Source organism: Mesocricetus auratus, unplaced genomic scaffold, assembly GCF_017639785.1.
Source record: "Mesocricetus auratus isolate SY011 unplaced genomic scaffold, BCM_Maur_2.0 Super-Scaffold_100015, whole genome shotgun sequence".
Taxonomy (NCBI): domain Eukaryota; kingdom Metazoa; phylum Chordata; class Mammalia; order Rodentia; family Cricetidae; genus Mesocricetus; species Mesocricetus auratus.
Window position 1 is genome coordinate 54,590,347 of NW_024429198.1, and position 14,511 is coordinate 54,604,857.

Consider the following 14,511-nt stretch of genomic DNA (forward strand, 5'->3'; position numbering starts at 1 on the left):
TGTCCTGCCCCATGTTATAGAACTAGTATTTTCTGGAGACTTGTTCATCTGGTTTCTTCAGCTAAGATGTATCCACCATTTGCCTCCTGTGGGCTTCTCCCTAGAGGTGGGACCATATCCTGGGGAGGGGCTGTGCTTGTGTCTAACAGATGGGTGTGTCTTGCTCTTACACTCACGGGAGAGCTTCTTCTGACCATCTAGGCCTCGGGCCAGAGGAGAACGGGCATAGTCAGGGATGGAGTGCCAAGCGTGTAGGATTGTAGCGACAGTGTGGGCATCTGCCGCCTCCCTCCTTCACCCTTTCTTGGTCTGTCTAAACAGTGGCGAGCATGGAAAAGAGGAGCCATTCTCAGTGAAAGATCTCGTCTCCCGCTTCCGCGCCAACATCATTACCAAGGGAGCCAGGGCTTTCGAAGAAGAGGAATGGGATGAGGTTTCGGTTGGCTCCTTGCATTTCCAGGTAAGTTTTAGGCGGTGGCTATCCTTCCTCAAGGGCTGCCAGTGACTGTTGATCTCAACTCCATAACTGGATGGTGGCAGGAGCCCCTCTCTCCGTAGACCGTTTTCTGTGTGTCGTGTTGGGGCTGAAGTCTGTTTTCCGGGAATCCATGTGTCTATGGGAGCACACCCTTTCGAATGATGCTGGGTTTTCCGGCGTGTGGAGCTTGCAGGGGGAGACACAGAAGCCTAGTGACCCATTAGTGCCTTCTGTTGCAGGTGCCTTCTCTCCTCCCTCCCTCCCTCCCTCCCTCCTCCCTCCCTCCCTCCCTCCCTCCCTCCCTCCCTCCCTCCCTCCCTCCCTCCAGGATGCTGTTCCATCCTTCCTCCTCATCACCCTCTTTCCCCGCTTAGTCTACTTTCTCCCCTTTCCTTCCTCCTCCTCCCTCCTCCTCCTTTCCTCCCCATCCTCCCCCCTCTCCCTTCACACCCCTACCCCCCCTTTCTTTTCCCTTCTGGCTTCTGCCCTCAGTGGCAGCTGGGGAAGGGATTACAGTTAGAGGCAGACCGTTGTCATCTGTTCCCAGTGCTCAAGTCTTAAATATATGAGAGCCGGAAGGGAAACCGCACCCTAAACCTCTATTCCTCCCACGACTGGCAGACTGGCCTGCCTCTGAGCCTGCCCAGCTCGGCCCTCCCCCATCCAGGGACAAGCCAGTCTCCCGCTTCAGGCCTTTGCCCCGGTGCCCTTCTTACTTGGCTATGTTGCTACTGGGCACTGACTTAGAGGTCAGCTGGGCAGAAGCCGCCTGGTAGCGTGGTTCTCCTCGGCATGCTGCCTGCACTGTCCCCTCAGAGCACACACGGTGTGGACCACGTCGGCTTCTTTCCCAGCTTGCCTCTGGGACCTGGGGCATCCTGGCTGGGCCAGTGCCCAGTGAGTAAGAGCTGGAGGAGGCAGACAGAAGACAAGGGCTGACTGGAGGCTGGAGAGGACGGCTCACGGCCGGACCACGCGCTCGGCTCTCCAGTGGGAATGAACCGAGCCTACTAACTGCAGGGGTGCAGCCTGGCTGTCACCGGCTGCCTCGCGTCCAGGCTCCGTGCTTCAGTGGAACACCGGCCTCCCGTCCAGAGGAAGCAGTAACAATTACCTAAGTCGCCATCCGTGGGTCTCGGGTCTGGGGTGGGGGACACCACCAGAGGACCCGATGACCTTTCTCACCCGCGATCTCTGTAAGTTGTCATGGAGGCATTGCCATCTTGGAGGCCTCATCCTGACAGCTGTGACGTGTGAGGAGGGGGAGGGAGCGCTTCACATGTGACACGGAAGGAAGGATACTCACTGTGTGCCGGGTGACCTCTCAGAGGTCGGCATGCTTCCCCAAAAGGTGTAGCGGGAGGGCCTGGTGCAGGGGCTGAGAGCGGGGCCACCTTCAGCCCGGGCTCAGCGTCCCACCATGGGGAGGTCGGATTGGTTCCTCTTCTGATTGACAGCCCTCCTGGTGCAGGGGCTCAGTGCGGAGCAACGGTCAGCCCGGGCTCAGTGCGGGGTGACATTCAGCCCTCGCTATAGCGTCCCACCATGGGGAGGTCGGATTGGTTCCTCTTCTGACTGACATAGTCTCTGAAAAAGCAGCTTAGGTGAGGAAGAGTTCATTTCAGCTTGCATCTGAGGGCACCGTCCATCGTCCATCACAGCCCAGCAGGAGTGAGGCAGCTTGTCCTCAGTCAGGAAGTGGGGAGTGCGGGTGCTGGTGTGTAGCTGTGCTTCTCCTTTAATCCAGTCTGGGACCCCAGCCCATGCAGTGGTGGCGACTACATTTAGGGTGGGTCATCCCTAGCCCAATCTAGAAACTCCCTCATACACGCGTCTGGAGATTAGTCTCCAGGGTGAGCCTAGATCCTCTCACGATTCCGTCTGTTTACCACAGTAGAGACATGACTGCTTACTTGTCCCTTTCAATTCTGTGTGTGTTAGTATTTGACTTACTTTTCATCAGGCATTTATAACTGCAAATGATTTTTAAAGATACTTTTTAAAAGAAAACTAAGAAAGACTTAACGTGCATGTATGTGTATGTTTATAAAAGTATATCTGGCAAACGTCCCTCCTGCCAACTGAGAGACTTTTCTGAGGATCTTTTCAACAGAATGGCTAGGTTTTGATGCAAAGTGTTGTCTGTGAGGAGAAGCTGGCCTGGACGTGGACCTGGAGGCTGTGGTTGGTTCCTGGCATCGCTTTTGCCAGCTTGTGGGAGACGCTCTTTCCCAGGGGAAGCTGAGAGGGTCTGCGTTCTGAGCTGAAGTGCCCCCCCCCCACTCAGAGCGCTTCCAGTAGAGTGCGAAGGTGTGTCAGCCGGGACTTGGCATCCCGCAGACAGTGTCTGGGCTCCTGGAGGAATCCAGCTAAGCAGCTGGGGGAGGAAAGGCAGCTCAGTTAGTGCTGCAAACACCTGCTGTTCTTTCTAGCACTCTCTGTCACTCACAGGGCCTGGGAATGCGGAGCGCAGAACCACGTGGACCGTGCTTCCCAGTGGATGGATTCCAGCAGCTAGAGTGCACTCTGCAGCACAAGCAGGCTCAGCTACGTTAGCGGGCACGTCCGGTTTCGGTGAACAGTGGTTACCCACAGATAAGCAGAGGCACATGAGGAAACCTAGTTGCTGACACGGTGGTCCCAGCTGCTCAGGAGGCTAGGGCAGGAGGACGACTTGAGTTCAGGCATTCAAAATCAGCCTGACTCTGTCTGTCTTTTTAAAATAAGCACTCCTGCATTTTATGTGTGTAGTAAAAGAGCAATCTTATCCCTGCTGAGATGCAAACCTTCTGCTAATATTCATGTTTCTCCTCTTGTTGCAAAAGTTATAAGGGAACATGGCCAATGACTACTGAAGTTCTCTCATACAGTCTGGCCTATGCCAAGCAGCCAGATGTTATTTTATGTCCTGTGCGTAGGTATGCGTATCTGTAGATGTATAAAATACACATATACTCTGCATTCTGCCTCAATTACAAAATGTGACTATTTACCCATTTTATTTAAAGGCCCTTGTGATTTTTTTTTTAAAAGAGTACTGTGTAGTTCGGGCAAGCATCAGACTTGCTGCGTGGCTGAAGATGAACTTGAGTTTCTGATCCCGCTGAGTGCTGGGACCGCAGGTGCGCATCCCCACATCTGGTTTATGCAGTGTTGGGAATGGAGCCCTGGGCTTCACGCATACAGGCAAGCACGTAGCTCCCTGAGCCACAGCACCAGATCCTGGTAGATTAATTTTAATTCTTGTGACAACCGTCACATAGATACGGTATCTTCAACAGCACAAAAGTGATGCCTAAGACACAAATTTTCCACACTGTCAGCAATAGGAGGACAGATCCCTGCTCGTGGTCCTGTGTTTGTACCTCTGCGTCTTTGTAGGTTAAGTCTCTATGTGGATGGCGGGGCTCAAAGCGTACGGGGCCTGGCTCAGTGCTGGCTTCTGTCTGACTTTGCAGATCTCTCCCACCTCTAGGAACCATCAAGACTGTCGTCCACTCCTTTCAGCCAGCAACCCCAGAGAGTGCTGCAAAGGGGGGGCACTTCTGTGTTCAGGGGTTGCCCATATGTATGTGACTCCACCATGTATATGCCTAATAGTGAAATTGCTGGATCTTGTGGTAGACTGAGTCCCATTTTCCTGAGGAATCTCCATACTGATTTCCAAAGTGGCTGTACAAGTTGGCACTCCCACCAGCAGTGGAGGAGTGTTCCCCTTTCTCCACATCCTCTCCAGCATAAATTGTCTTCGGTGTTTTTGATTTTAGCCATTCTGACAGGAGTGAGATGGTATCTGAGAGTTGTTTTGATTTGCATTTCCCGGATGGCTAGGGATGTTGAGCACTTTCTCAAGTGCCTCTCAGCCATTTTAGACTCCTCTATTGAAAACTCTCTATTTAGTTCTGTAGCCCACTTTTTAATTGGATCCTTTGGTGTTTTGGAGACCTGCTTCTTGAGTTCTTTGTAAATTTTGGAGGTCAGCCCTCTGTCAGATGTGGTGTTAGTGAATGTCTTTTCCCATTCTGTGGGCTGCCTTTTTGTCTTGCTGACTGTGTCCTTTGCCTTACAGAAGCTTCTCAGTTTCAGGAGGTCCCATGTATTAATTGCCGATCTTAGTGTCTGTGCCACTGGAGTTATGTTCAGGAAGCTGTCTCCTGTACCGATTCATGGTTCCCTTCTCCTCTGCCAGGTTCTGGGGCCTTGTCACAGGTGTCAGATGATCTGTATCGACCAGCAAACAGGGCAGCGGAACCAAGATGTCTTCCAGAGGCTCTCCGAGAGCCGGCAGAGAAAGGTAGGTGTGTGTACACAACGGGCCACCCATCTTAAGATCTTGGCATGCCGTTGCCGCATAACTATACCGATTGGAGGTCTGCTATGCTTCCCACAGTGAATGCTCTTCAAGGTCTCAAGCTTGCCCATGCTTCCCGATTACTTTATTATGAGCACTTTAATTTTCTCAGATCTTATTGAGGATAGAAGGAATGTAAAGATAACGGGGCTGGGTTGTGGCTCAGTGGTAGAGTGTTCACTCACCTGGCATGCACCTGTGTCTGGTTCCCATTCCTACCACTTCAAGAAAAAAAATCATTCTACTATCCCGATGACGATTTTCTTCACCACAAAGATCAGCTATCTGAAAAGGTCAGATAGCTCGTGGGTAGAGGATCTGCTGAGAGGGCTCAGTAAAGTTCACGACACCAGGCCCACAGGTCATCTTCTCAGGGGTTAAAATGACTCAGTTTGTAGATTCTTGATTACAAGAACCGAGTGTCTACTATATTGATTCACTAGAAGTGTTTATTTTTAGCATTTCATATTCTGTTAAGACTTTGCGAAGAATTCCAGTTAGGCTGCATTAAAGCTTTCTTGAAGCAAGGTATGGTGACAACTCGGAGATCCCCAGAAAGGCTCAAGGACATTCATGGTGACATAGAGAGTTTGAGGTTGCCTGGATTACACGAGGTCCTGTCTCAAATAAATACTAAGTAAATACGCTGGGGAGATAGCTCAGCCTGGAAAGGGCATGCCATGTAAGCTTAAGAGCACAATCTCTCTCTCTGTCTCTGTGTCTGTCTGTCTGTCTGTCTGTCTGTCTGTCTGTCTGTCTGTCTCTCTCTCTCTCTCACACACACACACTGAAAAAGAATAAAAGCTGGACACCTTGACACACATTTATAATCCCAGAGCTGGGAAGGCGGACTTCTGGGGCTTTCCAGCCGGCCTGCGCTGCCTGGTGAGCAACAGAACTCTGAGGGACCCTGTCAGTAAACAAGGTGGACAGCATCTGAGAGACGGCAGCCAGGGTTGTCCTCTGGTTCCCACATGCACACGTGTGCACCTGTACACACATGAGCACACACCTCTGCATTCTGGAATGCTGGGGTTAAAAGCATGCTACAAATGGTTTTAACTTTTAAACTAATGTGGCTTGTCTTGTGACTATTGCCTCGCTCACAGGTGAACTTTGGTGTGTACCTGATGCATGAGTCCTTGGATTTATCCTCTCCATGTTTCCTGTCCGTGGGATCCGAGGTGCTCCCTGTGTTGAGAGAGTGTGGAGTGTCCTGACTCTCCTGCTTCCCAGAAACACGCGAGCGTCATCTCCTATCATTTCTTCCCCAGAGAGCATTAAAGTTCCTCTTTACAGCGCTGCCTACCCTTACTGAGACCTGCAACTTGATTCAGCGGATCTTAGCTTTAGAACGAACACTGCTCTTTGCCTTTGGAGGTTGAGCCCACTCTTGTTCATTGCCCTCTGACCTCTCTGCTCACCGTCACTGACCAGGCTCAGCAGAGGACATTAATGCCCACACCAAACAAGGCTCCCTCACATCTCCCATATCCAAAGAATGAGCAGTAATAGTCGATGAAATTTTTCATGAGACTCAGAAGATTAAGTTGTTGTTGTTGTGGGTTTTTTTCCTCGTGTGAGAGTTGGGTCTTTCTACCTTGTGGATCCTGGAGATCAAACTCAGGTGTCAGGTTTGGTGGCAAGTGCCTTTACCTGCTGAGGCACTTTCATGCCCCGCCCCTTTTTACGTGGTTTATAGGGCCAGGTGGTGGTGGTGGTGGTGCTGGCACACACTTTTAATCCCAGCACTTGCGTGCCAGAGGCAGGCAGATCTCTGTGAGTTTGAGGCCAGCCTGGTCTACATGAGTGAGCTCCAAGGCTACACAGAAGGACCCTGTCTCAAAAAACCAAAAGCAAAAAGTTTATTGAGTACATTGCAACATTACAAAAGGTCAGCAGGCTTGTAGTACCTAGAGTGTACTGCCTAGTTTTCAATCTATATATTTTTGGTGGCAGGGGTTGGGACAGGGTTTTCTGTCTCTCAGGCTGGCTTGATTTTCTGGCCTTCACCTCCCAAGTGCTGGAATGTTCCACCATATCATAACCAACTTGATTTATATATTTTGAAGGTTTCTTTACTTATTTATGTATGGATGTGTGTTAACACTTAAGATTTCTATGTTTTTTTCCCCTTAGTTTTTCATTTTTAGACGGGGTTTCACTGTGTGTCCCTGGCTGGCCTAGAACTTATTCTGTAGAGCAGGCTGCTCTTGAATTCATGGAGATCTGCCTGCCTCTGCTTCCCAGGTGCTAGGATTATAGGCTCATGTCACCACACCTGACTTCTACATCTTTTTGATGGACTGGGGCTTTTTGACATATGTATCTTTTTTGTCACTAGTATTTTTTTTTCCGGCTGTCTAATATGTCTTGTTGATGTAGCTATTTCTGAGAATTATTCTGAGAATCCTTTCATGAATAAACATAAATCCTGAAATTCTTGAAAAAGTATCAAACTTAGTGTAGCAATTTCTAAAAAGGTTATATATTATGGCTGCGCATGTGTTTTGATTTTATAAGATGAAGTGTGTTGACACATTGCACAGACCGCCCAGCTAGAGAGTGTGTCTTTGCACATTGCAAGTGTGTGCTTTCATCTCCAAAGACACACTTGCTAACGTTTGTGAATGAATAACACAAGCAAGCCCTCTGCTGTACACCTCACGGGTCTAACTTAATTCCCCTGAGCGCCCCACGGTGGGCAAAATGGCCTGGTGAAGGTGTGATGGGAGAGGTGCCCGGCAGAGATCAAATCAGAGCCAGGCGCCCTCTTCCCTGAGCAGAGATCAAATCAGAACCAGGTGCCCTCTTCCCTGAGCAGAGATCAAATCAGAGCCAGGTGTCCTCCTTCCTGCCGTGGTCAAATGCCAAGTCGTCGTCGTGATGGTGGGCAACAGTCTGAGCACTGCAGGTGGGTCGAATCACGTGATCCTTTTGAAGAACTTACTAGCCTCCTGTCTGTTTATAGATGAGGAGGCTTAGGTCAAGATTAGTCGCTTGATTCAGGCTCTCAGAACTGGTAAGTGATAGGCCTGAGGTCCCAGAGGCTGAGGTCTGAGGGGCTGAGTTCTGAGACCCCAGGGGCTGAGATCCGAGGGGTGAGGTCTAGAATTTGTGCTCTGATCACTGTTGCTTCATAGCAAGTGGCTTTGCTTCAGACGCACATGAGTAAGAATAAGCCCCTCGCCGGGCGGTGGTGGCACATGCCTTTAATCCCAGCACTCAGGAGGCAGAGGCAGGCGGATCTCTGTGAGTTCCAGGCCAGCCTGGTCTACAGAGCGAGTTCCAGGATAGGCTCCAAAACAATACAGAGAAACCCTGCCTCGAAAAACCAAAAAAAAAAAAAAAAAAAAAAAAAAAAAAAGAATAAGCCCCTATGAGTGTTTTCTCCCCAGCGGCATATCCCGCTGCATCAACAGGACAAGCTCAGTGGGCCTGGTGGTTCCTGTCGGCCAATCAGACGATGGTGCTTTGAACAGCAGTCCAGGGACAGGGCGGCATCTAGGAGAGGTGAGAATAGCCTGGGGGGTGGGTGGGGAAGAAAGTCCCCTGGAGATGGACAGGACAGTGCCATCACCTGTCCAAGCTTCAGTTTACCTGTTCTTTTCTGCCTACAGCTGTCTCTGGTCTCAAGGGCCTCAAGCGTGTCTGAAAGTGGTGTTGGCTGTCCGGAGTGACAGTGCCTTCATTAGACGATGCTATCAGAACCAGTTGGTCCTATTTTTGCCACCTCTCCCTGATGCATAGTGCAGTTGTGATGGCTTAAGCTGTCAACCTGACAGGATCTGGGGTTACCTTGGAGACAACCTCTGGACACACCTGTGTGGGATTGCCTAGGTTAATGGGTGGTGTGTCTACCCCATATGTGGGTGGCACCATCCCATAGGCTGGGGTTCTGGACTAAACAAAAGGCAGAAAGTGAGCTTAGCACCAACATTCATCTCTGCTTTCCGACTGGATGTGATACACCAGTTGTCTCACACCTTTCTATTTTTTTCCTGTGCCACGTGGATTTTATAAACCCAAATAAATGCTAATTTTCTTAAATGGCTTTTGTTGTGCATTTTGTCTCGCCAACAAGACAAGTAGCTGTGGGCTATTCCTTTACATGGTGTGAATGTATGTGATTGGTTTCATAAAGAAGCTAACTGGCCAGTAGCTAGGCAGGATTTTCAGGGCAGAGAGAATGCTGGGAACAAGGGCGGAATCTGAGGGTCACCAGCCAAACTTGGAAAGAGCAGCATGGAAAGTGGATGAGCAAACGAGCCTTGGGGCAGCACACAGATGAATAGAAATGGGTTAATTTAAGCTCTAAGAGTTAGCTAAGAACAAGTTTAAGCTATCAGCCCAGATTTCGTAATTTATAAGGAGTCTCCGCGTGGTTATTTGGGAGCCAATGGTTCCCGATGAAAAACTCCGCCTACAAGTAGCTAATGCAGAGGCGGTGGGTCACCAAGGAGAGAAAGTGTAGGCTTCAGGGTCTAGAGGACCCAGTGACCCACTGTGGGGATTGAAATCTTGCTTGGGACTTGAGGATCCTCAGGGACCTGGTAGCAGCCCAAACCTTCTTTGGTCTGTATTGTTTCAAGCACCTGGGATTTCTGAGCCAGGCGGAGTCCCTCTGTCACAGAGCAGTTCAGGGAGCATGCGGAGGCAGAAGGGAAGCTAGGCCCCACGGCCAGCCTCCTCCAGTCTCTTTTTAATCCCCCTCTTTTGCGCCAGCAGAATCGACAGCGACATACTTCACTTCACAAGCCCCCAGTTTAAAATCGTGGCAGATAAAGATAATACTTTCTCTGTGTAAGTGAAAGAGCATCTCTAAATCTCATCTGAAAGTGGAGGAAAACCACAGTTCTTATAAAATTAAAGGTGACTTCAGTGTGTAGTACAGTGTCTTAAACCGCTGACGTCGAGCCAAGTCTACCACCTGGTGGCAGCATTAGGTAAGTACAGCCTTTTCTTCCCGGATTCTGAGTGCTAGGTCAAACTGGGTCAGCAAATCTCAAACCCGAGTGACAGCGTTTTTGGACTCTGGGGGAAATTGCACTGCTGGCGGTGGAATCCTTCAGAGGTGGCTTCCTGAATTATTGCTTCAGCACCTTACTTCTCTACTTAGCATGCACTCGTCTTTTGGGGTCTGTTTTCCTTAGGTCTCTGCTTTTTTTCCCCCTTCATGTGTGTAGCTTTGAACTGACTGGTCCAGCCTGCTCCTATTCACCCCTTCCCTTTGTGTGTATGTATATGTGTGACCCCATACATGTGCCCAGACTGTGTCTATAGAGAGCGGTATGCATCTAGGATTGTATAGCACATATTTGACTGTGGAAACAATGACTGTAGCAGTTCCTTATCTTGGGGTCCTCAAGTCTGTTTATCTCTGCAGGGGCAGAAGCCAGGAGCCAGTTTCTGAGTCAGGGGTGGCTCTGATTGACCTTGTGTCCAACTCTCTCAAAAGTTGTCAAATGGACACTGTGACTTTTTGTTTTATTTATTTATTTATTTATTTTTGTGCGTGCCTGAGTGTGCAGAAGTCAGAAGACAGCCTGCGGGAGCTGATTCCTGTCTTCCACTGTGTAGCTACAGGGAGACAACACAGGCGATAAGGTTTGGCAATTGATTTACCTGCTGAGTTGTATCATAAGCTGCAGCTCCATTCCGAGTCCAGGGATTGAGACCCTGTACAGCACCTGCCTTCGAGTCTTAGAATCTGCCCCGGTCTGCAGACTTCACGTGAGGAACACCGGTCCAGCTTTCCATGAGACACCGCATGGAACAGAGATGAGCTGTCTCACAGAAGGCCTCCATACCAACCAGCGGACACTCAGCAGATACCCCTCAGACATGGCGGGAGGCGACTTTAATGGCTTGGCTCCAGTGATGCTTGCAGATGACAGCCACAGCAGGAGTGACACTGCTGAGCCCAGCTGAAACGATGACCTCTAGAGTCAAGGGCAAGTGGGATGGTGTATTGTGTGACAGCTGTTGACTCGAAACATATCTGTACCTGGGAGTACAGAGCTACCGCAGTCAAAACCCAAGCTAAGCGTGGTGGTTGAAGGAGAACTGTTTCCCCAAGGTGCGTGTGTTTGAATGCTCGGCTCCCGTTGGTGGCAATGCTTGAAGGGGTTATGCAACCCTTAGCAGGCGGAGCCTTGCTGGGGTGTGGAGAGTGGGCTTTGAGAGTTTATAGCCCACTTCACCCTCATTTCTCCTGTGTGTGGAAATTCCTAGGAGGACTTTTCCGCAGTGAGGGAAAACCACAGTTCTTAAAAAATTAAAGGTGATCAGCTAGCTTCCTACTCCTGCTGCCTGTTGTCATGACTCTCCTGCCACTGTGGACCCCCCTCTGGAACTATGTGCCAAAAATAGGCCCATACTTCTTTAAGTCATAGTGTTTCATTGCAGCAACCAAAAGTGACCATACACTGTGTGACACAGATCTGAGACACAGGCAGCACCCCGAGGCTGGGAAAGTGGCCAAGAAGCCACTGTCCGAAGGTGCGCGCAGGCGAGGAGACCTTTCAGGAGAAGCACATCCTGAATTCTTATAAAGTCAGGTTCATGCTCTCTGTGTACCCAGTAGTCAGTGCTGGGCCTGGGGCACAATCTCACCAGCACACACTTGCACTTAGAGAGCGAGCTGGAGACACGTGTGACTGGTTTCTGCACTCCCAGGCTTGCCCTTGGGGATGGTTAAATTCATCCTTCTCTGTGACCCTCAGCTCCAAGCTGTGGTGCAACCCTCGTTTTCCCAAACTCCTTTCAGAGAAGCAGTTTCTGTGGCTGGTCCTTCCCCATTCAAGCTGGAGGTCAGAGCTCTCTAACTTTTGAACAATTTCTAGTTCTTCAGTCTAAACTGGAGGTGTTTTTGTTCCTTAAAATCTCTGTGGATTGTCTGTGAACTTTACTAAGATATATTTCATGCGTCAAACCCTGGTCCTCTGTGAGAGCAACTGCTGATTCATCCTCCAGCCTCCAACAATACATTCTAGAATATATTTTACAAAGTTCATTTCTTAGGCCCCAAGACTTAGGGGATTGGGCACACTCTTCTGGCCTCCACAGGTATTGCACACAGCTGGTGCACAGATATAACAGGCAGGCAAAATACACAAAAGATATATATTTAAAAATCTTTTGCTGTCTGAAAGGACTGGGGGTGAGAAATTGCATTATTTTACAATTCTAAGTTTAGAGGTTCTTTCCTTCTTGCAAATTAATATGTGCAGCTGGAAGCACCCAACAGGTACTTTGAACATTTTTAGGGATTTCCTTGATAACGTCTTAGCTTCAGGCTATATGCTTTATTCATTCCAGATGACTGTAGGTAAATGTTTCCTTGCTCTATAGAATAAAAAGCATCTTTCTAATCTTCAGAAGCCCTCAGAAGCATTTTTCCTCGAGGAGACTGCTCTCCTGGCCTGTGGTCTCAGGCTGGAGCTCTCTGAGGGTGAGAGGAGGTTTTGCAAAGTCTTCAGGTCTGTTCTCAGAAGTCACACACTGTTACTTCCTCACACGCTTCTGAGAGCGAGTAGTGAAGCCACCTCAAAGAATGGGGAGTCGGTATGGTGGAGCACGCCTTTAATTCCAGCATTCAGTAGACAGAGGCAGGTGGATCGCTGTGAGTTCCAGGCCAGCCAGGACTGCATAGTAAGACTTTGTCTCAAAAACAAAAACAAAACTATCGCGGAACGGAGAAATAGGATTCACCTGTTAATAGGAGAAGTGACCAAGCTATGAAAGTATGAAGAGAGTGAGGGAAATGGGGAGAATATGGAGGGGTGTGGGGGAGATGGGGGAGTTTAGGAGTATGAGAGAAACAGGGAAATATGAGGTATATGAGTGAAATGGGGGCTATAAAGCAAGTGAGGAAACCAGGTGAGTATGAGTGAGGGGTGTTAGGGAAATGGGGGGAATATGAGTGGTGTCGGGGAAATGGGGGGACGTGGTGGGCGTGGGGGAATGTGGGTGTATAAGGGGTTTGCACGAATGGAAATGTGAGGGGTGTGGTGAAATTTGGGGTGTGAGTGTGGGAGGAATGGGGAATGAGTGGCGTGGGGAAGTGGAGGGGCAGGAGGGCATGAAGGAAGCGGGGTCATGTGACCATTGTGGGGCAAATGAGAGGAGTGTGTGGGGTTTGGCGGAAGTGAAGGGGGTGTGAGTGGTATGGGGGAAATGGGGAACGCGGGAGGCATGGGGAGACTGTCGCCATTGCCATCTTTGCAAAACTTCCACACCACACCAAGCACAAAGACACTGGAAAAAGACACTCAAAAACTTGCCCTTTCTAGGGAGGGTACATATTTATATCACCCCCCAAAAAAAAACAGAGGAGGAAACTGTGTTAGTCCCTCTCATGTTGCGAGGTAAAACACGGGACACAGAAACTTGAGGGAAAGGTTTCTTTGAGCTCATCGTTAAAGAAAGGATCTAGTTAGTCCCTCACTGCTGGGGAGGCGTGCAGCTGGGGTGAGGTGGCCGCAGGAATGCATGTGTGCTCAATTTTCTCTTAGTGTGAGCCCATGGGATCACTCCAACCAATAGGGTGTGTCTTCTTTTCCTCATTCAAACTTTTCTGGAAACACCATTAAAGAAAGACACCCCCAAGAGGCATGTTTCAATGATGAGTCTAAATGCACGCACGTTACAGTAAGTCTTAACCATCAAAAATCTAAGAAAGTGTAAGTGAATCACATGCGGTGGGTGCATCATGCCACTGGAGAGGCTGAGACAGGAGGATTGTGAATTTGAGGCCAGTGTGGGCTTCATCAACGCCCCTCCCCTTGTCCCTTGTTTTTTGAGATTGGGTCTCTCTCTCTCTCTCTCTCTCTCTCTCTCTCTCTCTCTCTCTCTCTCTCTCTCTCTCTCTCTCTCTCTCTCTCTCTCTCTCTCTCTCTCTAAGAAACTGGGTCTCTGAATTACAGTCTTGGCTGTCCTGGAACTAGCTCTGTAGACCAGGCTGGTCTCGAACTCAGAGATCTGCCTGCCTTTGCTGGGATCAAAAGGCGTGCACCATCACGCGTGGCTCACATTTCTGTCTCAAATACTCGTCTTCCCACCAAGCCAAACATACTAGGACAAGTGATGAAGGAATCAGAGACTGTGTAGAGACACCAAAGAAATCTCCGGGAGGACGTACACACTTGTGGTGAAGAGTCCATAGAGAAGGCATCGTGAGATGCGAGTGAGGCTGCTAAGTAAGGACAGGAGTTTCTGTTCTCTTTAGCTAGAGAGAAGGGAGAGGGACGCATTATGGAGTTGCCTTGGCTGTGAAGAACCACTGGATATTGGGATCAGGGCGACAGTGAGGGATCAGCAATCAGCAATGCAGCCTGGGAATGGAAAAGGCGGCTAGTTCTCGCTGCAAGCGTTAGAGGTCGCCACTGAACAGCAAGGAGAGCCCGGATTTGTGGCGTGGAGTATTGCGGCTCCAGCCTGGAAGAAGCTGGAAAGGCGGGCTGTCAAGCTTCACTCAAAGCCCCGGGGTTGCGAGGGGGAACCCCCCCCCATTCTTTCCCGCATTTTCATCGTTCGGATCTGCCCAGAAGCTCTCCTCCTCCTCTGCCGCAGACCGTCCAGTTACAACTTCCCAAGACCTAACTGAGCAGGGGGTGGTGATGACGGATAGGTTCACCCATATCTCTTAGGGTGCTCTCGGGCCCGGCTTTGAGGTCGTGGA

At 49.8% G+C, this 14,511-nt stretch overlaps 1 protein-coding gene across 3 annotated transcripts in view; it reads left to right on the forward strand.

Annotated features, from left to right (window-relative positions):
• Positions 1-8,879, forward strand: part of Mocos (molybdenum cofactor sulfurase) — a 48,807-nt gene extending 39,928 nt beyond the window's left edge. Inside the window, exons 13-17 of one of the 3 annotated variants that reach the window (XM_040757954.1) lie at positions 322-460; positions 4,668-4,772; positions 5,939-7,851; positions 8,228-8,342; positions 8,425-8,879. In XM_040757954.1, the coding sequence (XP_040613888.1) occupies positions 322-460; positions 4,668-4,772; positions 5,939-6,049 (355 nt within the window). In that variant the 3' untranslated portion in view covers positions 6,050-7,851; positions 8,228-8,342; positions 8,425-8,879. The remainder of the gene's footprint in view (positions 1-321; positions 461-4,667; positions 4,773-5,938; positions 7,852-8,227; positions 8,343-8,424) is intronic. The other 2 variants (XM_040757952.1, XM_040757953.1) reach the window with 2 other exon arrangements.
• The last annotated feature ends 5,632 nt before the right edge of the window (positions 8,880-14,511 follow it).